The sequence below is a fragment of the Balaenoptera acutorostrata genome, chromosome 6, assembly GCF_949987535.1.
Source record: "Balaenoptera acutorostrata chromosome 6, mBalAcu1.1, whole genome shotgun sequence".
Lineage (NCBI taxonomy): Eukaryota > Metazoa > Chordata > Mammalia > Artiodactyla > Balaenopteridae > Balaenoptera > Balaenoptera acutorostrata.
The window spans coordinates 89,012,223-89,040,096 of NC_080069.1; the positions used below are offsets into that span (position 1 = coordinate 89,012,223).

Consider the following 27,874-nt stretch of genomic DNA (forward strand, 5'->3'; position numbering starts at 1 on the left):
TAATGGCTTAAATACAAAAAACAAAAAAAAAATTTTTAAAGGTATTGCTGGATTCAGAGAAAAAGAGAAATTTCCAAGGACCAGAAACAAAGAGGAAAACTGAAAACCAGGTTTGTTTTTTGATATTCACAGGAGGGACAGAAGATAAGGTCTTATCACTGACACCCCTGCATAAGGCCAAAATTTCCAAAGTACTATGCTTTCAATAAAAGGGAAGACTAGAAGAAGTCAGCCATTGGCACAGAGTGTCTACTCTGTACGTATTGAGAACTGGAGGAGGGATCACATCCCTGAGAACTCAAACAACAGGTTAGCTCCTCACACCAAGGCTGGGGTTCAAATTTTTCACTACCCATGTTGTCTGTGAACCTCTAAACTTAGAAATTAATATAAAAACTGATTTAGAATTATGCTACCACAACGACTCTTGACAGAAGTAAATGCAAAGCAGAATCTGGAGGGATACTCCCATTACCTAGGACAGTGGTTCTCAAACTTTTGCATGCATCAGAAACACCAGATTGTTGGGTCCACTCCCCAGTCTCTGATTCAGAGAGTTTGGATTGGGACCCAAGAATTCTGCATTTCTAACATGATCCCATATGATGCTTGGTATTGCTCGTCTGGGACTACACTCTGAGAACCACTGAACTAAGAGATAAGGGACTCTCTTAAGAAAAGTCCCTAAGGATAAACTCACCATTACAGAAAAATTTACGTTTTGAAATCTCAGGGGGGAGCAGTTCCCTCCTGTCCCTGCTGACTCTGTGCCAGTAGGCTGACTTTAGAAAGTACTAGATGTTGACAACTTAAACCTGTAAGATGTTGAGTGAAGTCAGGTACTAGTACTGTCTCTACTGGTACAGAATACTGTAGAGATACTACAGTACAGAATATGGATGCAGATTCAGGGATCAAGGGAGGAAGGAAGGAAGGACAGAAGAAAATTAGCTAGCTAGCTTATTTATACTCAGTATTCAGCATCTGATAAAATGAGTACAGGATTACACCTCTGTAACACCAAATCTTTATAACCAAAACATCATTATTAGAAGTGAAAACAACCCATAAGAAAGTATTCCACAGTTTCAAAAAAGCAAATCAGAAATGATTAAATGCTAAATACCATGGGAGAAAAAAAAAATACAAACACACGTGCATATGTATAAACACACACACATAAAATATAAATAATATTTATATATATGTCAATCAGGAAGTCTTGAAGATAATGCAAACTTTCCCCAAAGCAGAAACAGGTTCCAAGTTCTAGACTAAAAATGGTGATTGAAAAGTACCTCTGATTTCAGCAAACACTAGTGAGCACCAAGGACTTCTCAAAGGAGCATGGGGGCAACTAGAGTCGGGGAGGTAAAATCTCCAATAACCTGGTCCGCTCTCCCCTCATTATTCAGGACTACCATTCACCTCAGATTTACAAATAAATAAGCATAGCATGATTTATGAGTTCCCAATCCTCTTTTAAACTTCCAGACTCTATTTGCCTTATTCTATCTGACAAAAGATTAAGTTTCTCATTCCACAACCATTAAATTTAAATGGCCCGCGAGAGAAAACACTTACTGAATTCCATTCATTTAAAATAAGAGACATGAAAGCACTTAGAAAACTGAAACACTCTACATAAAGCAACTTGCTAATAAAGAACCACCACCAAGACAGATCCCTTTTTGTAAATAATAAGCAAGTAATTAATAACTTTACATTTGAATCACACAATTTACAAAATGATCTCTACACATTCTTTCATTTAATTTTCCACAAATGAAAGTCTTTGTTTAAACTATATTCAAATTTATGTAAAATGTTTCTATTAGTGAAGATGTACAAAAGACAATTCAGTGAATATACTGCCTTTGAACTACACAACATATATATAGTCCTGTTTCATATATTTCACAAAGGACTTTAATTTTCCAATGCACAGCTTTGATTCCTCAGCTCAAAAGATTTCAGAACAAAATCCAACCTCATAACCACTCAAACAGTACATCCTCCTGGAATGTTATTTTACTTGTAGGTATGGGAGGGAAAAGAGACTTCAAATATTCTGTTTTCAAAAGTTACCACAGCATGCATTAAAAAAAAAAAATCAGACCTTTGCTTTTTGACATGGTTCAAGTTTGTGTTTTTTCATAAAAGGCCAAAGAACAGAACAATTTTATGTGCAGTGAGTGCTTGCAAAGGGAATGTAGTGGTATAACATATTGCAATTCCATCATAATGAAGAAGATAAAATACCGTGTGAAAATATTATGTTTCTATATTAATTGGCCATAACTGCTAACCCAGCAGTGGCTTCCTGAGTTTAGGGAGGCCTGTTTGGCTAATTTCTGAATAATGTATTAACAACCTTAAGTCCCAGATTTTTCTTAGAACATCACTGGTTCACAAAAACTGATTTACATTGATGCTGTAATTGTACTGTTTTCAAATGCTATATTTAGTTCCACAGAAGCTATAAACAAGGATCAATGAAATAATCTGAAGCATAAACATGAAACCAACAAAAACAGAAAAGCTGTTAAGAACAACCTGAAATCAAGGGATCCCTGTGAATCAAGGGATCCCTCCACATGGAGTCATTCTGCAGACAACTGAAGCTCAGACTAGATATGTTAATCAGTACTTTTTGGTATACTACAGATAGATGGTACGTCGACGAAGTTACAGGCATTGACAAAAACTGCTCAAAATAGTTTATACAATGAAAAGGAGGCCTAATACTGAACCCTGAGAAGCTCCAACATTTTACGTTGACTACCTGATGAGAGCAGAGTGGAGTGTGATGGTGAAAGCCAGTGTAATGGAGTTTCAAGGGTTCAACTAAGAGGTCATGTAGAATGAGGGCTGCAAAACATCCACTGTATTTTAACAACATGGAACTCACTGACTTGAAACTATTTCTTTACAATATGATTTAGTATCATTATGGTATACTTCCCTTTATGACAATTTTTAGAAAAGTTTTTGTTCCTGTCTTTCCTTTGATGATCTTATGAATTTATGGATAACTCTAGGACTTCCCTGGTGGCGCAGTGGTTAAGAATCTGCCTGCCAATGCAGGGGACATGGGTTTGAGCCCTGGTCCAGGAAGATCCTACTTGCTCCTTAGTTGGAGCAACTAAGCCCGTGTGCCACAACTACTGAGCCTGCGCTCTAGAGCCTGTGAGCCACAACTACTGAGCCCGTGCTCCACAACAAGAGAAGCCACCACAGTGAGAAGCCCGCACACCGGAACGAAGAGTAGCCCCCACTCACCACAACTAGAGAAAGCCTGCGCACAGCAATGAAGACCCAACGCAGCCAAAAGTAGATAAATAAATTAATTAATGGGGGGAAAAAGGATAACTCCGTAAAGCTCTAAAATAAAAAATTTCTTATATTTTTGGCTAAAATTTTTATTAAGTCTATAAATTTGCTGGAGAAGAGACATTTTTACAGTAGTCTTTCAGAAATCTAATATATTTCTTTATATGTATAAATCAACAAATTTCAATCACCTAACTTTAGTAAATTTACAAAATAAAGTTATCAAATAGCTGTATTAAGACACGTGCGTGCATGCATACACACATACACACACAGCCCTGAAGAGAAAAGGGAACCCTCCTACACTGTTGGTGGGAATGTAAGTTGGTACAGCCACTATGGAAAACAGTATGGAGGTTCCTCAGAAAACTAAAAACAGAATTACCATACAATCCAGCAATCCCACTCCTGAGCATATATCCAGACAAAACTCTAATTCAAAAAGATACATGCACCCTTACGTTCATAGCAGCATTGTACACAATAGCCAAGACATGGAAACAACCGAAATGTCCATCAATAGAAGAATGGATAACGAATATGTGAGGGGTGTGTGTGTGTGTGTGTATACACACACACAAATGGAATACTACCCAATCATAAAAAAGAACGAAATAATGCCATTTGCAGCAACATGGATGCAACTAGATAATCATGCTAAGTGAAGTCAGAAAGAGAAAGACAAATACCATATGATATCACTAAAGTATGGTACCAATGAACCTATCTACAAAACAGAAACAGACTCACAGACATAGAGAACAGACTTGTGGTTGCCAAGGGGGAGTGGACTGGGGGAGGGGTGGAGTGGGAGGTTGGGGTCAGCAGATCTAAGCTTTTCTATATAGAATGGATAAACAACAAGGTCCTACTGTATAGCACAGAAAACTATATTCAATATCCTATGATAAACCATAATGGAAAAGAATATTAAAAAAAAAAAGTATATATATGTTAAACACACACACACCTGAAATCAAGGGTTGTGCCACACCTGAAATTCAAGTTCCCCACAATGTACATGACTTTTTAATGAAAGCATACAATCTTCAATCACAATCACTGAATTGGTTGGTAGCATGAAACTGTTAATTTTAAAATTATAGGGGGCTGATAGCAAACAGACATGAGGGAATTTTGGGGGGTGCTGAAACTATCCTATATCTTGATTGCAATGGTCCCACGTCTGTATGCGTTTGTCAAAACTCACAGACCTGTACACGGAAAAAGGTGAATTTTACTGTATGTTAATTATACCTTAATTTTAATTTAAAAAAGTTACAGGAGGCACTTTGATTCTAATGTGCATCTACTTAAACCTCTTTTGTAGGGAAAAAAAAACAGAGCAAGAAATACACAAAGCCACCATTTTTAAAGGAACATTAAAATACCAACTAAATGTACACCAGGAAACACACAAGAATATTCATGGCAGCACTGTTTGTAATGATAATAATAGAAAACTGGAGACTACCCAAATGTCCATCAAAAAGAGAAGGGATAAACTACAGTACAGTACATTCATATAAATGCAACGCTAAAAGCTGGAAAATGAATCTACAGGACACAGCCACATGCATCAATATGGATGAATCTAAAAATGACAAAAATACACAAAGTATGATACCATTTATATTAAGTTCAGAAACTAAATAGTATAGTATTGAGGTATACTATATGTGGTAAAAACCACACAGAAAAGCAAAGAGATACTAAACACAAAATTCAACAGAGGTTTACCCAAGGCACAGGTTTGGGGCAGCACCTGAATATACTATGGAAGCTTCTAAAACATTGGCAATAGCTGATTTCTTCAGCTAGATGGTGGGTTTTTAAAACTTATACATATGTCTTCTTTATATTTTATAACTTGCATATATGAAATATTTCATAATTTTTAAAATTAAAAAACACGCAAAATTTGAAAGATTTTGACTAGAAAAACAAGTAAAAAGGAGCAAAGTGCAAAAGTCTTTAATAAACAAGGACAGTGACACAAACTTGGTAAGTAGTGGAGATGAATGATAAAAAGAGATCAAAAACAGGATGAGCTTTTTGTTCAAAGAAGACTGGTGATTAAAAACAAGGATCCAGGAGAGTATCAACACTTTCCTTCACCTCTATGACCATCCTACCTACTAGCCACATACCCAATCCCATGCTTGGAGCAGGAAAAAGCAGTAATTTCTTTACCCTTAGAGAAGGCTACAGGGAAAATGATGTCCTCATAAAAGAGACTAGTTTCAGCTACAATATGGAAGTGGAGAGGGTGCTTTAAGAAAAAAATGGAAGAGGTAGGTGAGTCTGTTTAGAATGGATGGAGTCAAGGGGGAAGGAAAAGCAGGAAGAGTTGGGAGGAAAGGAACTTGGAGGAAAGCCGAGAGAAAACAATGCATTAAGGGAATAACTTTCTGAGGATACGACGTGGCTGCATAGGTTCTCGTTTTTACATGGCAACTAAGTTTTATAAGGATGAGAACCATAACTGGAACTAAGAAATCACACCCAATTATGGTATCAGAATTGGTTGAAGGTATCTGACAATATCTCTAAGGGGATGTGAGAAGGATTTACTTTGCTTCATGTGGAACAGTGGTAGGGTAGTAAGTGGGCAAAGAAAATCTCCAGTCTCTCTTGGGAGCAAAGTACATTGAGGGCCTTATTCTAAAGTTAGAGAAAAGTAAGATTTAAGTTAAATTAGGACTATAAATAAAAATTTACCAGTAATACCTTTCACCTTTCTGCAACATCCAAATGGAATTGGGTCTAACTTTTTGGTTTTATTTTCAAAACATGGGTTTAATTCTTTTTTAAAAAAACTAATTAGTTTATATATTTATGGTTGCTTGGGTCTTCGTTGCTGCACGCAGGCTTTCTCTAGTTGCGGCGAGCGGGGGCTACTCTTTGTTGCAGTGCACGGGCTTCTTGTTGCGGTGGCTTCTCTTGTTGCCGAGCTCTAGGCGCGCGGGCTTCACTAGTTGTGGCGCATGGGCTTAGTTGCTCTGTGGCATGTGGGCATGGATCAGGGCTTGAACCCGTGTCCTCTGCATTGGCAGGCAGATTCTTAACCACTGTGCCACCAGGGAAGTCCCAAAACATGGGTTTAATCTATTGCATTTGGCAGCTACTCTTTGCGTTTAAAGTTAATATTGAGTTAATATTAGCTTAAAGACTCAAAGGAGGTATGGAGAACACAGAAAGTGTCAAATAACTGTTTATTAGTGGCAGTAGTGACGGTACAAAGTCAATTTCTTCCTTTGTTATATTGGTCTATTGCTAAAGATCAAGCTCTTGCAAGCTAATGATGTATCCAAAATGGCAATCAATATGCCATTCAATTCAATACAGATGATGTCTCTTAACATACACTGAACTGTGTTTACAGAATTATCTGTTAATATCCAAAGCTGGTATGATATAGTAGACAAGAAATAGCAAAAGTTGGATTTGAGTTTCTGTTCTGCCAATAACTAGATATGTAATTGGGCATCTCAGTGAGATTCTCTGAGCCTATTTCTTCATCTAGAAAACCATCCAGGACTAGTTTATTATGACGGTTAAAAACAAAAGGAGACAATACACACAAAGCAGAGAACCTGGCACAAATATTAACAAGGAAAGCAGATTAAAGAGCCCTAGATCACCTACACACCTACCCTCAGAAATCCTACACCTCCAATTTAATGTGTCACAAGCATTTCTCTTTCAGAACTAGTCCCAAGTCCCAACCTGTCACTCCCACACAAACAGAAAATGAGCTAGCCCTATCCAAAAGTCCTAGCTTTGATTAGCAACTCTCACTACCTCAGGTTTATATACACATGTACAATTACATGACTTGGCCCACAACCCTAGTATACAAAAGCAATTCTGTAACTTAGTTTCCTTTGTGGTAGTAAGGACTTCCATTACTAAAACTTGCTTCTCTAGGAATAATGGATTGTAAATGTAGTAGCCAATGATTTATGTGAGCACATCCTAGTATTCTTGTTAATAACCTAATAACAGTTTAAATCCATTCATACCTTAATTTGTTTTCATTTTGTATGTAACCAAATTTTTAAACACATTTTACCCACAGGTATAAAAAGTCACAAAAGGCAAGTAACCATGTTTTTTCTTTGAAATATGCATTACCATCAAACTCTGGATGCTAAGCAAATAAGTAGTGATGGCTTTAAAAAATACCTTACATGCTTCCATTTTTCCTTCCCTATACAATTTCACATATTCTGTAATATCGTCTACCTTCTTATAGAACTTGACCTATTAGGACAAGTGATTAAGACCAAAAGATCAAAAAACAAGAATATTAAGTGGTCAAATAGTAACAGCAGCTCAAGACAAGACAAACATTCTTCAGAAAAGCTGGCTGAAAAAGTTATGTTAAAGACGCCCTCTAAGAAGAATACTTATTCCCACATACAACAGAAAATAAGAAGTAAGAAGATTCTGAGAATTTTGTTTCAAGCCTTCCTAGAAACAACCTAGAATGTATCTTGTGGCTTTCAGCCCTATGAAGGGAAAGGGTAAATATATAAGAACCTGGAAGAAAGCTTTGAAGTGAGCATCCTCTTGAACGGTAGTGTTCTGATCACTTGGGAGGAGAGGGAACAGGCTCTGAAGTCTCACCCTTTCACAAATCACCTTGTTAGGATGGCCAGGTAGAGGTGCTGAATTGGCCCCGGGAGATATCTGGGAAAAAGAGGGAGAAGAAAAGGATAGTTCATGGCTAGCTGCACCAATGTGGAGAATCATGCCTATGAAGGACAGTCTGGATTTTCTAGGTATTTGATGATTTTGTTAGCAGAGACTGAAAAGAAATAAAAAATTAATCTTAAACATCAAAACAAATATAAGGATGACAAAGGTTGCCTCTGGCAATGGATCTCTCTTATAAAAACTTTCTTTAAAGGCAAAATAGCACTGCTCAAGAACGCAAAGTCCTTCCTATGTTTCCCATATAATATCTATTGATATCTTTTCTGTTGGCATTAATTCTGAAACCCTAAATGATAGATAAGACTTCATGTCAAGAAAACCTGAAGTAAAAATCACTTAAGTACAGAAAGATTAGTGTCTTCCTGGCGATGATTAATTTTTCATTCTCTTTTTAAGCTAAGCTTCCAAATGATCATGCAAGGAAAGAGAGATTTCAGAACATCTATGGCAAAATTTCTATAGTGATCACAAGTATAGAAAACAAGATTTTCATTGTGGATATCTCAGCTCTATTCAACACAAACCTAGCAACCTTCCTAATGAATAAAGGACAAGATCATAAGCCTCAAAGTAAATGACTGCATGTTTTAAATGCTTGACGAGATTGTGAGTTAATCCCCTTAAATTCATATGTAAGTATACTTAATCTGTAGTATTTTTGATCACAGACATCATGAGTATCACCTGTTCTACTGTGCTGTGGCATGAACTGCCTTTGGGGGTTAAGGTTTATGTACCCGCTTGTTCCTACACTAAAAACCATGTGCTTTAAGGCTGTCTTGTTTTTAGTTTCATTGCTGCACTCATTCCCTTACATGTTAAGTGTCTATTCTGTGACAGGCACTAAAACAAAAGATAGTCATGATTTCCTACCTTCAAGAAGTATATGCTATAAAAAAGAAACAAAAGCAAATCACTGTATAAAAAAGTATCTTTCTGTGATAATGGTCCATACTGGTGCTTTGGAGAGGTATTGGTAACAGTGTAGTCAAGAAACTACAAAATGTTCAGTGTAACTGGTCAGTAAGGAAGTAGCCAGAGAGGAAGGCAGAGACAAATCATAAAGTGGCATGCTAGTTACATGAATAATCCTGCTATAATAACCTTCTTTAGTCCCTTTATACATTTTTGTTTCTGGTTTGCTATGAGCCTGGTAAACAGATAAATGACCAGGCCTGTTGCTAACAGTAAAATTACTTCCAAAGACCTTCCTAGGATTGAAAGCAAAAAACTTGAGGGCAGTAACTTTAGAATTCATTAGTACTGCTCCACAAAATGTTGTGGACATGAACTAAAGCTTATCTCTGTACTATAAACATGAATGTGCCAATATCCTTTACCACTGTGATGAAGCATGAATGACTGAATCAAGGAATATTTATTCACTGCCTCTTATAAGCAAAGAGCTATGTGAGAAAAGAAAATAAAACATGGATCCCACCCTCAAGGAGCTTATTCTAGTTTAAAAAAAAAGATGCAAGCAGCCAACTACAGAAAAATGTTTTAAATGCCATAATACAGGCAAAAATTAGAATAGAGGTAGGAGCCTTGGGTTTATCTGAGGGCAAGAGTAGAAAATATTTCAAAGGAAGAAGTATTTTTCACATTCCTGACTCATTCAATGTAAGGAGTGCTTTTGCCACTTTAAAGCAATTCTCTTGTCTCTCAAAATGGTCTGTTCCTTGATGTAGGCTTCATGTTCTTTCTGCAATCTTAAGCTTACACTTTGCACAATAAGTACATTTGAAGAGTGTTTTAACAAGGCCATCTACCTTCAACTATCATACCTAAAGCAGTCTCACAAACTGCTAGTACAAGAGCTGGCTGGGAAAACAGATTTCAGTAATATGTAAGTAAAAAATTGGCAAATCCTGGTCCTTGCGGGGGTAAGCGGGGAGAGTAGGGGGAGAGAAGGGAAGAGAGAATTCTAAGATGGTCTCCAAGATTCCCACCTCTGGTGTATATCTCTTGTATAATCCATCCCTCCCTGGTGTGTGGGTAGGACTGTAAATATGGTGAATTTCATTCCCATGATTAGGTTAAATTATATGACCTAAATTACACAAACCCTTTCACACAGGTGAAGGGATTTTCAAATATAATTAAGATTCCAAGTCACTGAATTCTAAGTTAATCAAAGGGGAGATTACCTTGGGTAGGCCTGACAATCAGAGAAAGCTCTCAAAAGAGAAGTTGAGCCCTTCCTAAAGAGATTCTCCTGCCAACCCTATAGACTAAGCTGCTGTGTTTTGAGAAGTCATATGAAGGGGGCCATGTGGTAAGAGACCTGAGGGCACCTAGGAACTGAGAATGGTCACCAGTGGACAGCCAGCAAGAAAGTGGGGGAACCTCAGCCCTATAATCACAAGAACCACATTACACCAACAACAGTGAGCTTGGAAGAGGCCATCAAGTCTCTAATAAAAATCACAGCTCCAGCCAAATAAGACCCCGAACAGAAGACTCTACAGCTAACCCATACCAGGACTTCAATCCATGGAAACTGTGAGATAATAGATTTGTGTTTTAAGCTACTAAGTTTGTGGTTATTTGTTACACACAATAGAAAACTAACATAACATACATGTACATAATAGAATGAAAACTGTTGTGCCATACTCAAGGAGTTTCTTCTCCAAAATCTAGCTGTATTAGTTTAATTATGAAAGATGACTTTTTATCTAAGCAATACAGCAGTTTTTAAAACCTCAATCTGGTAATAGTAAACTTCATGCCAGGAACCAAACTGGGCTTTCTGATCTTTACATACTGCAAGTTAGGGTTAACCAACTTGCTTAAAGCGAAACATCTCATAAACACCAGAGCCATAATTTGAAGCCAAGTCTATCTGGCTCTAAGGTTCAGACTCAACCCACTAAACCACCTTCTAACTGAAGAATTTTAAAAGTAACATTCTTCTTTATAATCTACCTAGTTGGATTAGTAAGGAACAATTATTCCACAATGCCTATTTAAAGCTATTTTAAACATTTAAAAATAAATGTTTCCTTGTAAGTTGTTTCTGACTTCCACTACTTCCCTAACTCTCCCTCAGTTAAGATTACTGAGGTTATACTATATCTGAAAATCAATACAGTTCTATTTTTCCCTAACCTACAAACTGCTGAGCATTACAAAGACATGGTAACTTCAGCCTTCTCTCAGGATGCACCTATATTTATTTAAAAAGTCCTGCCATGAAAACATTCCTGAGATGGGACTGAATCTGCAACTCCCTACACTTCTCATTTCTAATGTTTATTTACATACAACTATATGACTAATTCACCCAGCATAACTGTTTTCTGTTTCACAAGACTAGAATTATAGAAAACAGTTTAACCTTTTAAGCAATAACACATTACTATTTTAAGGACATCTTCTGTTTAATGTGGCCTTTCCCTGTCTTGGTAACCATAATATAACCAACAATTTAACCTTTGTGTTAGTGTAGTATTATTGTTACTGTGGAAAAATTGTTGTAGTTATTGTGTTAAAAATAACATTGGACTTAGGTCCACATATTGTCCCAGAACTTGCTTCCTCCAAAATCACTTCTGATGACAGCTTCCTTCATTTACATTTTTCTCACATAAGTGAAGTAGAGGATATACAGGTGTATGATCTCTAGACCAGTATTAAATAATGTACTTTCCACAAAATAAATTGCTCAAAAGGCCAAACGGCCTTCTCCAAAATGGCCACATTACTCTCCAGAAAAAAAATTGTTCACTGTTACAAAAGCTGCGTACCATCTGCTCAAAGGCACTCAAATCATAGGCTAACAGACAAAGGGAAAAAAACAAAACAAAAAATGACAAGGTAGGTGCTTGGTCAACGTTGACTCCAACAAGTGCCTTACTCCTCTAGGTCCCAGTCTGGGTACCTAAAAAATGAAGAGGTCGAATCCAAATTATCTAAAAATCCAAATATTCTCACTACTTCCATGATGGCAAATATTAATCTCCTGGAAAGTAATCAAGGAGATTTCATTAACAACAGTTCGAATCTGACAAATTCTGAGATTATATTCCAAAATATGAGAAAAGCCATAAGCACAAATATGTTCATCACATTACAGCAACAATTTAAAAGAGAACTAGAAGTAACCTAAATGTTTAACAAATAAGTATTTGTTAAGTGAGATTATGGTATGTGTGCTTGGTGGACTATTATGCAGTCATTAAACCATTCAAGAACTGGTACTACTTACTGGGGAAGGACCATTACTGTCCAGCAATGGGACACTCTTTTTTTAAAATAAACTATTATTCCCATTCTTGAGTTAAGGCAAACAACAAAATGGGCCCATGTCTTTCTGGGAACAGAGCAGAACCAGGGCTGGTGAAAATAGCTGAAAGGATCCACCCTCCTTTCTCACCCCACAGTCCAACAAATTAATGGGAAAGGGGGGAAGGGAGGCACGTGCAACTAAGGAAGTCTCTAACCATTACATGTACCGAGCAGGTGAACATAAAGGTTAGGAAAAGTTAAGATTTACACATTCTTTTAATAAATTTTTCTTTCCTTCACTTCCACAATCCAGATTTGCATGCACAAGGATTATTTTCCCCTCAAGGAAGTATGTCTAAAATCATTTTACTTACTCTGGTAACCTCAAAGTAGATTGCTCTAAACCATCTTTTCAAGATTTATCTCTTAAGAATTACATGGATTTGGAAAATATCTAGACCATGACCAGTCCAAATCAATAAAAAATTTATACATATATACACACACATACACACATTTGAAAAGATGAAGTGTGACTGAGTGCTTTATAAGTCTTACTGAATAAAAGTCACAATTAATTCAAATACTTACTGCATGTCTACCATGTGCTAGATGCTGTGAAAACAAAAAGAAATATTTCTTGCCCTCAAAGAGATTCAGTCTAGGGAGGGACAAATTCAACAGGAATAAATGAGGACAACAGGGACCCCTAACATAGAGGGGAGAAGGAAAAGTGTTCAGATCCTTTAAAAAGGAACATGAAATGACAGAAGAGCTAGGGGAAAAATAAGACTGTGTACATGGCCCCTCTTTGTCTACTTGCTCAAAACTCACTCGTTAATTCATTATAGAGTTCAAGCATTTGCTTGATCTACAGATAGACAATGTGATGTTAGGAATCTAACATTTGCTGAACAAATTAACTAGACTACCACTATAGAGTTCAAGTATGTGTTTACAATCCATACACTCTGTCGAGAGAAAACATAAAGCAAGCTATGATTTAACCAAAGATGAACCTACATGAAAACAGATGCCTGATATATGTGGTTAGCAGGAAACAACCAGAAAACTAGTAACTAGACTCAGACACTACACAACAATCACAGGGCTAATCAAGAACTACCTTACCGGGGATTCCCTGGTGGCACAGTGGTTAAGAATCCGCCTGCCAATGCAGGGGGCACAGGTTCGAGCCCTGGTCCGGGAAGATCCCCCATGCCGCGGAGCAACTAAGCCCGTGCGCCGCAACTACTGAGCCCACATGCCAAAACTACTGAAACCCGCGCACCTAGAGCCCGTGCTCTGCAACAAGAGAAGCCACGGTAATGAGAAGCCTGCGCACCGCAAAGAAGAGTAGCCCCTGCTCGCCACAACTAGAGAAAGCCCGCGCGCAATAACAATGACCCAACACAGCCAAAAATAAATAAAATAAAATAAACAGTCTAGCGATGTAACTAAAAGCCTCATCCAAAGTAACTGCAGAGACACAACAGGTCTACGCTCCACATTATGATGCTAACACATTCAATTATGTCTAACTGTGCCATCCTCTGTCCACCCTTGCTCAAAAATCAGGTTGCTCTAGTAAAGAAAATTCTCAATATTTACTCAGATTAATAACTTCCAACTTAAGTTTAGCTATAAAAATTGGATGGGTATATAAAACTCAACAAGTACAGAAACACACTACCTTCCAGAGTCACAGAAGATATCAGAAGTGGAGGGACCACAGAGAACATTTAAATCCAACTCTCATATTTTACAGATGAGGACTTGAGGAGCACGTGGCTAATTTGTGGCAAAATTTATTCAACTATAGCCTCTCAAGGCTACCAAGTCTTTTAGAAACAAGCCTTACAGAAAATTACAAATATCAACTTAAAATTGAACCCCTATAATGAATAGATTTAAGGTTTAATAGGTTTTCAAAAGTGAAATATACTATGCCAATACATTTATGAGCCAGCAAGAGCTGGAGTATATTAAATGATACAATTCCTACTTAAAAATCTAGTCAGTAATTTTCATCTATTTACTGCAAGTATTGCACACATGCCAGCTGCAATGCAACTGATCTGATCCTTATATTTGGTCTTGTATTGTTACTTCTATAGAAGCCCAATTTCTTCCTAATGGAAGACAGAAACAATTTTACTTTGATCCCAACTGTCCCTAGATCCTCATTAAGTTTTGATTTCTTAAAAACTGAGAGAATGGATTTAAAAAAAAATTTAAGACTAGTTACCAGGGCTGCTACCTACTTAAAGGAATTTTGCGGTAACTGTGTTAACAGCAGTATCTGCAATCGAGGCCAAATAGTATCCAAAAAGGCCTGCAATTCTAAGGTAATAAACGACTGTGAATGATTTGCATACACTTAAATTTTCGTATATTAAGTGCGCCTCGTAAGAAAAGAGAAAAGGCAATTCAATATTACATTATTCGTTTCTATTTACGGTGCAAGAACTAACATACCCAACTTTTAATGTTAATAGTATACATCATTTTGGAGCATAAAAAAAAAACAAGGTCTTACAAGTCCTACACACGTAAACGAAAACTTTATTCTCTTTGGCCCTCGATACTCTGAAAAACTCTCGGCTCAAAATCAATCTCTTTCATTCTTCAGCCCTGAAAGGAAGAATTCCCATCCCCTGAGAACAAAACGCAGCCCGTTCAGAAACCCGCGGCGTCACAAGGACGGAGACAGGACCCTTCTTACCGGGTTCTGCGTTCTCCTGAGTGACATCATTTCACCTGCGCCTGGGCAAAAAGGGAGGGAGCGAAAGAGCGAGGCCATCTGCCAGACGCGGCGGGCCGGCGCTCCCGAGGGCTGTGCCCGCACCTCCTCGCCTCTGCCTCGGGAACAAAGAGCGCCGGGCGGCCCGGCCGCGCCCCGCTGAACACCAAGCAACCTCATCTCTAGCGCGGCCCCGCAGGCTCCCAACGGCCCAAGGCTCGGCCCGTCCCGCCCTCGTGCGGGAACCAACGGCTGCGGCAGCCAGTACCTGCAAAGGAAGGCTCCGCCCTGCGGGGCTACTCCCGCGGCTCCTCGCCGGGCCACCGCCTCCTATTGTGACCGCTCGTCCAGCCAGCGGCCAGCTCGCCAGATCCTCTGTTCCCGGGCCTTCTCAACCCTGCAACCCGGGCTCCGACCGAGGCGCTATCACGGCGCTTCCTTCCTCCCAGCACCATCACACGGGCCGCGCCAAGAAACGACGGCTGCACGCCCAGAGCTGACAAAAGTCGGCTAACGCCTCGGGGGCTCCATCCTCTCTGCCCCCGCGCCCTAACCGCCCCGGCCGCCGCACGACCCAGCACCGCTGCACGAGGGGGGCCCCGCCCCGCTGCGCCCCTCCCCGGTGCTCGCGTACCGGACGCGCCGGCGCAGTACCCTCCGCTGCGCGCGCAAGCGACGCCCCCCGCCGCTAGGCCGCAAGATGCGCGAGCACACGGCCCTCCCACTTCTCGGGTCTGGGTCGCTCCCACCCCACCCTGCCCCCTCTCCGGAACAAACCTCGCGATCCCAGGGCGCGAGACCGCCAGTCGCTCCGCCCCTTTCCCCCACGGCTGATCGCCGCGCGCTGAGCCCCCTTTGTTTCCACCCGCGGGGGGAGGGGGCGGGGAGGGCTACGTTCGTCCAGGCGCGCGACCCGGAGTAGTTCCGGCAACAGAGCCGTCGCGCCGCACCCCTGCGCAGCCCCGCCCCGCCCCGCCCCCCCGCGCCTGGCGCCCGGAAAGGCTGCCGCTACGCCGGGCCGCGGGCGGGCCGAGTCTACGAGTTCTATGTATTTCTCCCCAAGTGTTGCTGCAAGTCCGTGCGTACCGCCTCCAGAACTCAGCCATCAAACAGTAATTGACCTCACTCAAATTCCCAATATAGTATGTATTCATGTGGCCCAAATGTTAGGAATTTTTATTGACGTAGAGAGAGGTGATTTGGCCAAGGTGTCTTTGGCCAACGTCTCTCAATGGAGAGGCAGGTTCAAACCCAACTTGTCCTACTGTAAGGCTCAATTAAACAGTTATTCATATTGTGCTGAGAACAGGAAATGAGATAGGTACGAAGACCGAAGCTGGCATGGTGCCTGTCCTAATCACGTTCGAGATCTAAAAGAGGAAGTAAGATCTTCCATAAAAGCGCAATAAATACAAGGACAAAATAGTTTAAATGGTATCGGAGGAAAAGAGGGCAGTCAAGGGGACATGATCGAAGAAGTGGGTTTAAAGCAGATAGGAATTATGTCTTCAAGGATGGTGATCATATTTCAGTCCAATCATCAAAAAACCCAGGTTCTGGTTCTTTTGGCATTACTTAAACCAGTCTCCTTCCTGCTGTGGGCCTCAGCTGCCTTCTGTAGAAAATCAGGGAACCAGACTAAAATGATGTTCCAGGACCCTGTGAACCTCTATGCATTGATATGAATAACACGAAAGGGTAATTATTTGTGAACATCTGTCTCCCATATCACACTGGGCGACCTGTTTTGACTCTGTAACCCTAAGGTCTAAACCTACAGCCTGAAATACAACAGCAGGTGCTTAGCAACTGCTGAATTCAAAGTTCCAGCAATAACATCACAGGTTTTTACAACTCCTGGACAAAGAGAGGCTAGAATGAGATAACAGGCCCCCATGAACAAGTCCCCTCCCCCAGCCCCACGCCCCCATTATGTAGCCCAGTTATCTAGCTGACTCTTCTCCCAAAGCCCTCTCTGCTGGTCTTCCAAAGCAGCCAATTTGGAGATGATTACATCTAAACTTTTAAGGTTTTTTTTTTCCCCCTCATTTCACAGTACAGAGTCATAAATCCCAACCACACCTTTAGGTGCATCCAACGTAATCCACTTCTAACATCTGGATCCCCCACAATACCCCCTTTACTGCTGTGGATTCACCTAGCATTACAGATCTTCCAACAGAATCTCAGCTATACAAGCTGCCTTACATAATACAGACCACCCTGAAACAGCTTTTCTTGTTTACTTGGACATGGGCTATGTAATGAGAGGGGGAAATAGAGACAAAAACTGGGAACAGGGAGGGAAATTACCACTTGGAAGCTGTCCAATCCTAAGAGTCAGGTTCCTCAAGTGCTGAATTTCAGCAGCAAATATCTATTACAGTCCTCCAGGGTTCCTAACCCTTAAGCTTATGTGAATTCCCCCTGGGCTTCAGCCAATCCTCTGTCAGGCACTCTTTGAGAACCCTTCTCAAATGGCTGAGATCTTAGTTAACTGGGATCTGAAGGCTTCACTAAGAAGTCTGTCTACATGTAAACAATGCTCCCACACCTCAAGGTTGAATAGTTGGAAATTTGTACTGCAATTTCTTTTCTAATTGATTTTCTTAACCAGAAAATCTGGTACCCTGCTAATAAACACCTGATGAGTGGGTTATGTTTTAAGGTGGGCCACTGACCACCTAATGTGGCAGGAAGTAAATTTTATACCAGAGCAGTGGCTCAACCCCAGTCCACCTAAAATTCTACTTGGTGTCGGTCCAAAAAGGTGGGAAGCCTTGTTGGAGAGGTGTCCAATGGATCTTTCTGCAATGATGGAAATGTTCAACATCTGCAGCATCCAAAGGGTAGCCATTAGCTACATACATATAGCTACTGAGTGAGCACCTGAAATGGGGCTAGTGCAACTAATGCATTAACCAGGATTGTTTAAATAGTCACATGTGGCTAGGGGACAGTACAGCACTTGTGCGAAAAGTAGTTGCTTGTAGCAAGAACTTTTGAGAATTCTGACTCCAAGACTGCCCTTTAAAATTCGTTTTCATAACAGAAATGAAAACTGTGAATACCTACTAAAAACTTCTTCCTGGGGTACCTAAGTCATTTAAGTCCCCTCAACTTCTAAAATAAAAATATACCAATATGTTGCTTACCAAACAGGAAGATACTGCAGTTCCTTCAAATGTATCTGGTCACTGGGATTGTCTACCCTGGTGCCCTACCAGTCTAACACATGGGAATGACAGCTGAGATTTTTTATTGGGCAGCATGGGATCCAGAGATAAATTAGGTGGTATTGATATCTTTACAATATTGAATCTTCAATCTGTAAGATGAACCCTTCTATTTACCCAAGTTGTTGATTTTTTCAATAATGCTTCACAGTTTTCTGTAGAGGTCTTGCACATTTGTTCTAGGGTCTATTCTAGGTTTTATATATAATTATTAATTATAATAGTTTTGTTAATTTTTTTTCAGTTTTCTACGTATACAGTCCTGTTGGCAGAAAATGACTCTTCAATTTCTTTCTTTCCAACGTGTTTTCCTCTTGTCTGCACTTGCTAGGACCTCCAGTACAATGCTAAATAGATACAGTGAGAGCATGCATCTTCGTCTTATTCCAAAACTGGAAAGCTTCCAACATTTCACCGTTAAGTATGGTGTTGGCCGTAGGTTTTTTGTAGATTCCTTTAGCAAATCAAGGGAGTTCTTTTTTATTTCAAATTTGTTAAAAGTTTATCATAAAATGGATATTTAATTTCATCAAAATTTTCTGTATATGAGATAATCATGGATTTTCTGTTACTGGGTTTACCTTGATTGTTTTTTGGAGGTTAAACCAATTTTACATTCCTAATAAAATCATGTCATTATCGCACTACTCTTTTTATATATTGTTGGATTTGGTTTGCTTTTTACATCTGTGTTCTTAAGTGAGATTAGCTGTTATTTTCCATTTTTTGTAATGTCCTTATCAAGTTTTGTTACAGATATTATGCTAGCCTCAGAAAATGAATCACAGAGTATTCTCTTTTTCTATTCTCTACAAGAGTTTCTATAAGATTGGTGTTATGCCTCCTTTAAATGTTTGGTAGAATTTGCTGGTTAGCTATCTGAACTTGGAATTAGATTTCTTTAGTAGTTATGGATTTCTTGTCAGATTTTCTGTCTTTTCCTTATTTCTTTTTTCTTTTCTTTTCTTTTTTTTTTTTTTTGGCCGCACCGAGCAGCATGCAAGATCTTAGTTCCCCGACAAGGGATCGAACCCATGCCCCCTGCATTGGAAGTACGGAGTCTTAACCAACTAGACCAACAGGGAAGTCCCTTTTCCTTATTCCTAACAAAAGAAAAACAATTATAATCTTAGGACATATATAAGGAAGATCTCATTCTGAAACTCACAGGCAACAAGAGAAAAAAATAGATAAATTGGATTACTTCAAAATGAAAACATCAGTGCAACAGAGTGAAAAGGCAACCTACGGAACAGGAGAAAATATTTGCAAATCATGTCTGATAAGAGGTTAATATCCAGAATATATAAAGAACTACAACCAAACAAAATCCAAAACCTGATTATAAAATGGGTAAAGCACTGAAATAGACACATCTCCAAAGACGTACAAATGTCCAGTAAGCACATAAAAATATGTTCAACATCACTAGTCAGGAGGGAAATACAAATCAAAACCACAATGAGTTACTACCTCACACTCATTAGGATGGCTACTATTAAACAAAACAAGTAAAAACAGAAAACAACAAGTGGTGACAAGGATGTGGAAAAACTGGAATCCTTGCGCACTCCTGATGGGAATGTAAAATGGTGCAGTCACTTTGGAAAACAAAATAGTGGTTCCTCAAAACATTAAAAATAGAAAAAAAAAAAAAAAAGAAAGAAAGAAAGAAAGAAATGATCTAGCAATTCCACTTCTAGGCATATACCCAAAAGAGTTGAAAGCAGGGTCTAAAAGAGATATTTGTGCACCTATGTTCCAGCAGCATTATTCACAATAGCCAAAACGTGGAAGCAACCCAAGTGGCCATCCATGGATGAATAAGCAAAATGTATTATACACATACAATGGAATATTATTCAGCCTTTAAAAGGAAGGAAGTTCTGAGGCATGCTACAACATGGATGAACTTTGACAACATTATGCTAAGTCAGTCACAAAAAGACTTCACTTGTATGAGGTACATAGAGCACTCAAATTCAGAGACAGAAATTAGAAGGGCGACTGCCAAGGGTTGGGGGGAGAAGAGAATGAATTATTGTTTAACGGATATAGTTTGCATTTTGCAACATAAAAGAGTTCTACAGATTGGCTGTACGATATGAATGTACTTATTAACACTACTGAACTGTACACCTAAAAATGGTTAAGATGGTAAATTTTATATTGCAGATTTTACCACAATTTTTTAAAATTCTTATCACAACAGGAAAAGGGATATTTAAAAAAATATAACATCACTCTTTGCTTAAAACCTTCCAAAGGCTTCCATAATACACAGAATTGAAACTTCTTTCCCTGGCTTACCAAGATCCACTTGATCTAGTCTGTGCCTACCCCTTCAACCTCATCTCATACCACCACTTCCTCCCTCATCCACCTTGCTTGGGCACATCAGCTTTCCTTCTGTTTGTTTCAATTTCTAGCCTTATGGCCTTTGCACTAGCTGTTTCCTCTCCCTAGCATGTTCTCCTATGGCCCAGATTTTCTCGATTTGTTCTTTTCCATCTGTCAGATCTTAGCTTAAGTGTCACCTTCTTAAAGGCCTTCCCTAACACCTTATCTAGAGTAGCCAACTGCCCAATTACTTGCACAGTGCTTAAGAGTATCTGATTATTTACTGGTTTACATATACAGTTCATTTTCTGTCCCATCCACAAAAAATAAGCACCCAAAGAACAAGGACCTTCTTTGTCAGTCTTTTCACCATGGTACCCTGGTGACTCAATTATCCCTGGCACATAGTAGGCACTTTCATTTGCTGAATGAATAAATGCACAATTTTTAAAAAATGACCTAAAGCTCCACAATTAAAGACAAGTTAAATAAATTACCATGAACCCTTATGGTGGAACATTATGTAGACATTTTAACTGATGTTTCATGTATATATAATGTGCAGATTATATTTTTCAAGATGGCCATGAAACGTTCTCCCATCCTTCATTCTCTTCTTATTATGTAGACATTCCTCCCCAGTGGTAGGATTGATGCTCCCTCCTCTTGAATTTGGGCAGGCCTGTAACTATGGTGGAAGTGAAGCTTTGTGACTTCTGAAGTTAGGTCATAAAAGGCCATACAGCACCTGTGTGGTCCTCTTGGGACAGTCACTCTTAGAATCAAAGCTACCATACTGTGAGGAAGCCCATACTACATATAGGTGCTCAGGCTGAGGGCCCCAGTTGAAGTCCCAGCTGACAACCAGCATCAACCATCAGACATGTGAGTGAAGACATCGAGATGACTCCAACCTTAGCCACCATCTGACTGCAACTGCATGAGAAATTCCAAGCAAGAGCCCACCTAGCTGAGCACAGAAGACCCCAGAACCATGAAAGATACTAAAAGATATGCTTTGCACCACTGAGTTTTAGGGTAATTCATTACACGGCCATAGATAATCAGTGCTTTAGTTTTGTTTTAACCATGCAGAGAATGCAAAGAAAAATTTGAAGAAAAAAATGTATGTTAAGAGTGTTATCTATTGAAAGATGGTACAGTTACTTATGACATATTCTATTTCCCCACATTTCCCTAATGGAACACATGTAACGATATAATACGAGGCATACGGACTTCCCTGGTGGTCCAGTGGTTAAGAATCCGCCTGCTAATGCAGGGGACACAGGTTTGAGCCCTGGTCCGGGAAGATCCCACATGCCGCAGAGCAACTAAGCCTGTGTGCCACAACTACTGAGCCTGCGCTCTAGAGCCCGTGAGCCACAACTACTGCAGCCCTCGTGCCTAGAGGCTGTGCTCCACGACAAAGAGAAGCCACCGCAATGAGAAGCACGACGAAGAGTAGCCCCCGCTCACCGCAACTAGAGAAAGCCCGCGTGCAGCAACGAAGACCCAACGCAGCAAGCAAGCAAGCAATAAATAAATAAATAAATAAAATAATAATAATACGAGGCATAGGGAGATTTTTTAAGCACAAGGGGCAAGAACAATAAAAGGACCTTTAACTGACATTTTTTTTTTTTTTTTTTATAATTAAAGTCCTGGTGGTTTATATTTTAAAGCAGATTTCTTTTTTTTTTTTTTTTTTTTTTTTTATGAGGATCTTGAATCAGATGCGTATGTTTTGATTGATTGATTGATTGATTGATTTTGGCTGTGTTGGGTCTTCGTTTCTGTGCGAGGGCTTTCTCCAGTTGTGGCAAGCGGGGGCCACTCTTCATCGCGATGCGCGGGCCTCTCTCGTTGCGGAGCACAGGCTCCAGACGCGCAGGCTCAGCAGTTGTGGCTCACGGGCCCAGCCGCTCTGCGGCATGTGGGATCTTCCCAGGCCAGGGCTCGAACCCGTGTCCCCTGCATTAGCAGGCAGATTCTCAACCACTGCGCCACCAGGGAAGCCCTGACATTTTTTAACTGACCAGAGAAGATTTAGGAATGGCCAATAAACATATAAAAAGATACTCAGCATAGTTAGTCACTAGAGAAATGCAAATTAAAACCGCAATAAGATGCCACTTCACACTCATTACAGTGGCTATAATTTAAAAGACAACTAGGGGCTTCCCTGGTGGCGCAGTGGTTAAGAATCCACTGGCTAATGCAGGGGACACCGGTTCGAGCCCTGGTCCGGGAAGATCCCACATGCCGCGGAGCAACTAAGCCCGTGCGCCACAACTACTGAGCCTGCGCTCTAGAGCCCGCAAGCCACAACTACTGAAGCCCGTGTGCCTAGAGCCCGTGCTCTGCAACAAGAGAAGCCACCGCAATGGGAAGCCCGTGCACCGCAACGAAGAGTAGCCCCCGCTTGCTGCAACTAGAGAAAGCTGCACACAGCAACAAAGAACCAAAGCAGCAATCAATCAATCTATAAAAGACAACCAGGAAAAAAGTATTGGCATGTATGTGAAGAAATTGGAACCCTCAAGCATTTGTTGGAATGCAAAATGGTGCAGCCACTTTGGAAAAGTTTGGCAGATCCTCAAAGTGTTAAAATCATGTGAAAACAAAAACACACTCACAGGCAAATGTTCACAGCAGTGTTATTCACAATAACCAAAGCATGCAAACAAATATCCACTAACTGGGGAATTGATAAACAAAATGTGCTAGATCCACACAGTGGAATATTATTCACCCATAAAAAGGAATGAAGTACTGATTTATGCTACAACATAGACAAACCCATGAAATCATCATGCTAAGTGAGAGAAGCCAGACACAAAAGGCCACATATTGTGTGATTAGAACAGGCAAATCCATAGAGACAGAAAGATTAGTGGTTGCCAGGAGCTGGCGGGAAGGAATAATGGGGAGTGATTGTTAATGGGTATAGGTTTTTTTGGGGGTGGTGGTGATAAGTGTTCTAAAATTAGATAGTAGAGATAGATAAACAATTCTTTGAATATACTAAAAACCACTGTTTGCAAAGATGAAAAATATTTTACACAAATATAATTTTTAAAAATCTGGTTAATACTAAAATTCCAATTGCTGTTACTTCTGGGGAGAGGGATTGAAGGTAGTGCTGCATATCTTTTTACAATCAACATGTAATTTTTTAAAAAACTAAAAACTTAAAAGATTAAGACAAAAGGAAGTATATAGTCATGGAAGAAAAACCAGTAGCACATTTCCCATCTTTCTGAAAGCAGTCTGTGTGGGAATACCTGTACACAAATTGGATTGGTACCGTCTTCCACGACAAAGGGCCTGAAGGCTAGCAAAAGGAAGTTTTGTCCAGAAAAGACTTCTGCTCTGAGTAGCCATTCACATGCAGTTTAGAAAGAACTCTCCATTTCCCTCTCTCAAATGGCCAGCCTTCCCAGAAGTATTACCAGGCCACTATGGAAGAGTGTACCATTGAGGCTACAAATTAATTCATCTCACCTGAAGGAATAGTCTCCTTTTACCAAATTGTTCAATGTTTTATCTCATTCTCAGGACAGACCTAATCCCCCATGTCAAGCTTGTTCTCACTGTGAAGATGACTACTTAATAATCCCAAGGTGACATTAGCTGATTAAGGTTAACTTCAATATCTAAGTGAAACATAAATATGCTATCACAATCACATTTTTGTGTTATTCTTTATACTTTTAAACTGCTTCTACATAACCATCACATTTGATCAGTGCAATACAGCAATATACAATGTGCGGTTTCTTATAAAGAAGCACAGATTTCTGAGTATGAATCAGGGCAGGGGTGTCAGGTTAGAGAAGCCTGGAGTAACAAATAGTCATGAATCACAATGGAGGCCAAAAGGAGCTGGTCAAGAAAAAACTGACAGGCAAAGATTACCTGCCAAGTGACTTGGTTCACTGTGATTCTCCAGGGCCTTCTCCACTTGAAGATATTTTCTCCTGAGCATGTCAGAGTTGAGTGGGTAAAGCTACATTAGGAACAGATTTCTTCAGATGGTCAAGTACAGACTCTGAATTAGGTAGCTTGTGTTTGAATCCCAGTTTTACTAACTGGGTAACCTTGGGGAAACTACTTAATCTATGTCTCACATTCCTCACCTACAAATGGGGATAAAACAACCCCTATTTCAAAGGGTGTTTAGAAGGTAATCTTCTCCCAATACTCCTATATCCCTTACCTGATTTATTATTCTTCATAACACAAATGAACTAACAGTATCTTTATTTATGTCTTGCCATCTCCCTAACCCACTTACAGAGAGCAAGCTCCATAAGAGTAAAGATTCCTGTCTGTTTTGTTCAATACACTGTCCCCAGTGCCTAGAACAATGCTTAGCTCATAGTAGGTACTCAAATATTGATATATAATAAGTAAGTGTTTGCTACCTGGAAATTATGGGGTATGACATTGTGAATGAATATAAAAATATTGCTGGAGGGCTTTGTGTGAATTGCTATGCCCAATATAAACTGAACATGAGAATATGTAACTCACAGTAGTTAACAGTAAACCTCAGAGCTGGAAACAGCTCCTTCCGGCACTGTAAGTTACAAGCTGATGTATAGCAGCAGAGAAACTTAAGTTGGAAAACAAGCCAAACCATGGAATTTGGGGGCTTGCCACCACTTCCAAGGTTGTAGAATGGAGGTCCGACAAATGGACTGGCCCTTTTTCTCCTTGGTTCCACTCACATCACACATGAATTAGTTAAAATTCAGACAACGTTTAAGAAAAATCAACTTTTGTTCCCAAATCTGAGAAATGGACCATGCCTGAAAGCTAAGTGAGGATAATAAGCAAAGCATCAATATGTGTTTTGACAATGTGCTCAGAATAGCTAGACAATTACTTTACATGGCTTGTATCAGGGATAGAAGATGTGATCTAGCTGCAGCACTCCAGGGTGACTCCTGAACAAGTCTCTTCTCCCACTGGGGTCAAAGCTTGCAAGTTTATTTTAAAAAGAGGGTTGAATTAGCTGTACTCTATAATCCCTTCAATTCTCAGAGAGAGAGAGAGAGAACACACATACCTATCCAAGTGGCATATATCAGGCAGCAGGTTTTGTTGTTGCTTTAACATCCAACTCTTGGCGGTCCTCATCCCACTTATTCTGCTGTACGTTTCTTTAATCCATTGTGCTTATTGTAGCATACTATATAACTTATGTGTTATGTTTATTTTTATTGTCTGCCTCCCCCAGTTAGACTGCACACTCATGAAAAAACAGCAATCTTTGTTTTGTATCCTGATATATTCCCTAAGTGCCAAGAAACATAGCTGCCTATCAACAAATATTATTTGCTGACTGAATCAGTTGAATCAATTATAAATATAGTCAAGAGACCCTAATCCATTCTCTCCACTTCCCTCTGGGAAACCATCATAAATATATGCATGGTAGGCAGGAGAGGAGAGCAGTTTCTGACAGTTCTTTGATCTGCTGATCAAGTGACAAAAATCCCTAAAATTTCTCTTCCCTCCCCCCATGTATTTCAGGAAAGATCCCATCCTAAAAGCACAAAATCAGTCATACAAAGATTCAGAAATCAGGAGGAAAACCATTTTAAAGTAGATAAAAAGTATCTGGCAGAAATGGACAGAAATCTCATCTCTAGACTCTAAACCTGGAGACAGAACAGAGAATAGTCTGGCTTCTCCACTGTAAATGAACAATGGATAGAGGCATATTATACCCAGCTGCGGAAAGAAATTTTAACCCCCAAACATCTTTACAATGATGTAACACAATTCTTTGTAATATTACTGACCGAAAGTGATTTTGCCTTTTCTATCAGTCTTATTTTCAAATGCTCGTCTAAAATCTGTGGTATACTGAATTTTAGGGAGCTAACTATATAGTTCAGAAGTCTTTTTCAGTGGCTTGTTTCTAAAAGAAGTTAAAAGTTAAACCCATGCCTCTGGATTACTATCATAATAAGAGAGAATCTGGAATACTAAAAGCATACCACTCTCTCTTTAAACACACTGAAATCTGACTGAGCAAAGCTCACAAAGACAGAGAGATCAACACACAGAACAAAAAGGCCATTTGGAAAATCCCAATGATCAACCAACATCTTGATCGAGCTCCAACAGGATGAGGGAGGAGGATCTTAATTACAACAGCACAGAAAAACAGCACTTGGATTGGTCTGCCTGGGCAAACTACCAGGGGAGTGATACATTCCTGCATACAAGACACAGGAAGTGGGAGGGAGACCACTGGAAACTGATGATGGAAAAGACTAAATTTAAGCCCATCCAATATCAGCAGCCAGAGGTTCCAAACACCAAGCCCACATTAGTATCTACTTCAAGGGCTGGGCCATCAAGGGTGCTGATGAGTACTGGAAAGCCCCCAAAGACCAGTTTCTTTAGAGATAAAAAGAACACAAGCAAAATACCGAAAGTCTGGGCCTGATTTAAAAAATAAAAAAGGCCCAAAGCAGGCTTCTTTTGCATGAATCAGACAGGTTCCACCGTCATTCCTCAACATTTAAATTGGGCTTTGGAAACAGAGCCAAAAAAAAAAAAGAAGTAAGCATGAGAATAAGCCATAATACAATCAACTACAAAACAAACCAAATTGGAATGTCTGAGATATTTCAAATTGGAAACAGATACAAATTGCTGAAATAGTTATCAGCTTTGGGAGCACCTGTTCGTATATTAAGATAATCCATCCAGGCTGTGCAGGAAAAGAAGCGCAGTGACAGAGACAGGAACGGGGGTAAGGAAATGGGTTATCAGTAGTCCAGCCCACCTCCTGGGAATTATCTGCAAGTTTTCTGGAGCAGTCTAGTGAGCTGGCATACAAACCAGCAAGGCTCTCTGCATCTCAACATTGTGCCCCCCAAGTCACACTCTTCTGCCCCTACGACCAGAGTTATGCAAGTGAATCCAGTGATATAAGGGCAGCATGCATTTTCACCATTGTAGACATCAACACGGACCTCACCTTGTCACTGTCATCATGACAAATGTGGTCGTGATGGATGGACTGGCACTGAAAAGAAGCACCAACACTACCTACAAGAGAAAGGGAGGAAAAGTTAAGATGCAATAATTCCTTACATTTAAACTGCTTTACCAATTAAAAGTGCCTTTATATCCATCATCCCATCTAATCCTCAACAATACTCGGAAATAGGCAGGATAGGGATTGTTATTCGTGCAGTTTGAGCAAAACAAAACACAGACAGGCTGACTTGCACAAAGG

General features: G+C 39.8%; 1 protein-coding gene across 11 annotated transcripts in view; it reads right to left on the reverse strand.

Moving 5' to 3' along the window:
• RNF38 (ring finger protein 38) overlaps window positions 1-27,874 on the reverse strand; it is a 125,357-nt gene that overhangs the window by 46,055 nt on the left and 51,428 nt on the right. The window contains exons 2-3 of one of the 11 annotated variants that reach the window (XM_057548636.1): window positions 27,614-27,684; window positions 7,981-8,028 (exon numbers count right to left, since the gene is read on the reverse strand). The exons of 1 other annotated variant lie outside the window; for it this stretch is intronic. In XM_057548636.1, the coding sequence (XP_057404619.1) occupies window positions 7,981-8,028; window positions 27,614-27,684 (119 nt within the window). Of the gene's footprint in view, window positions 1-7,878; window positions 8,029-15,013; window positions 15,249-15,299; window positions 15,660-15,808; window positions 15,832-27,613; window positions 27,685-27,874 lie in introns of those variants that run through there. 9 more of the 11 variants (XM_057548635.1, XM_057548634.1, XM_057548640.1 and 6 more) reach the window with 9 other exon arrangements.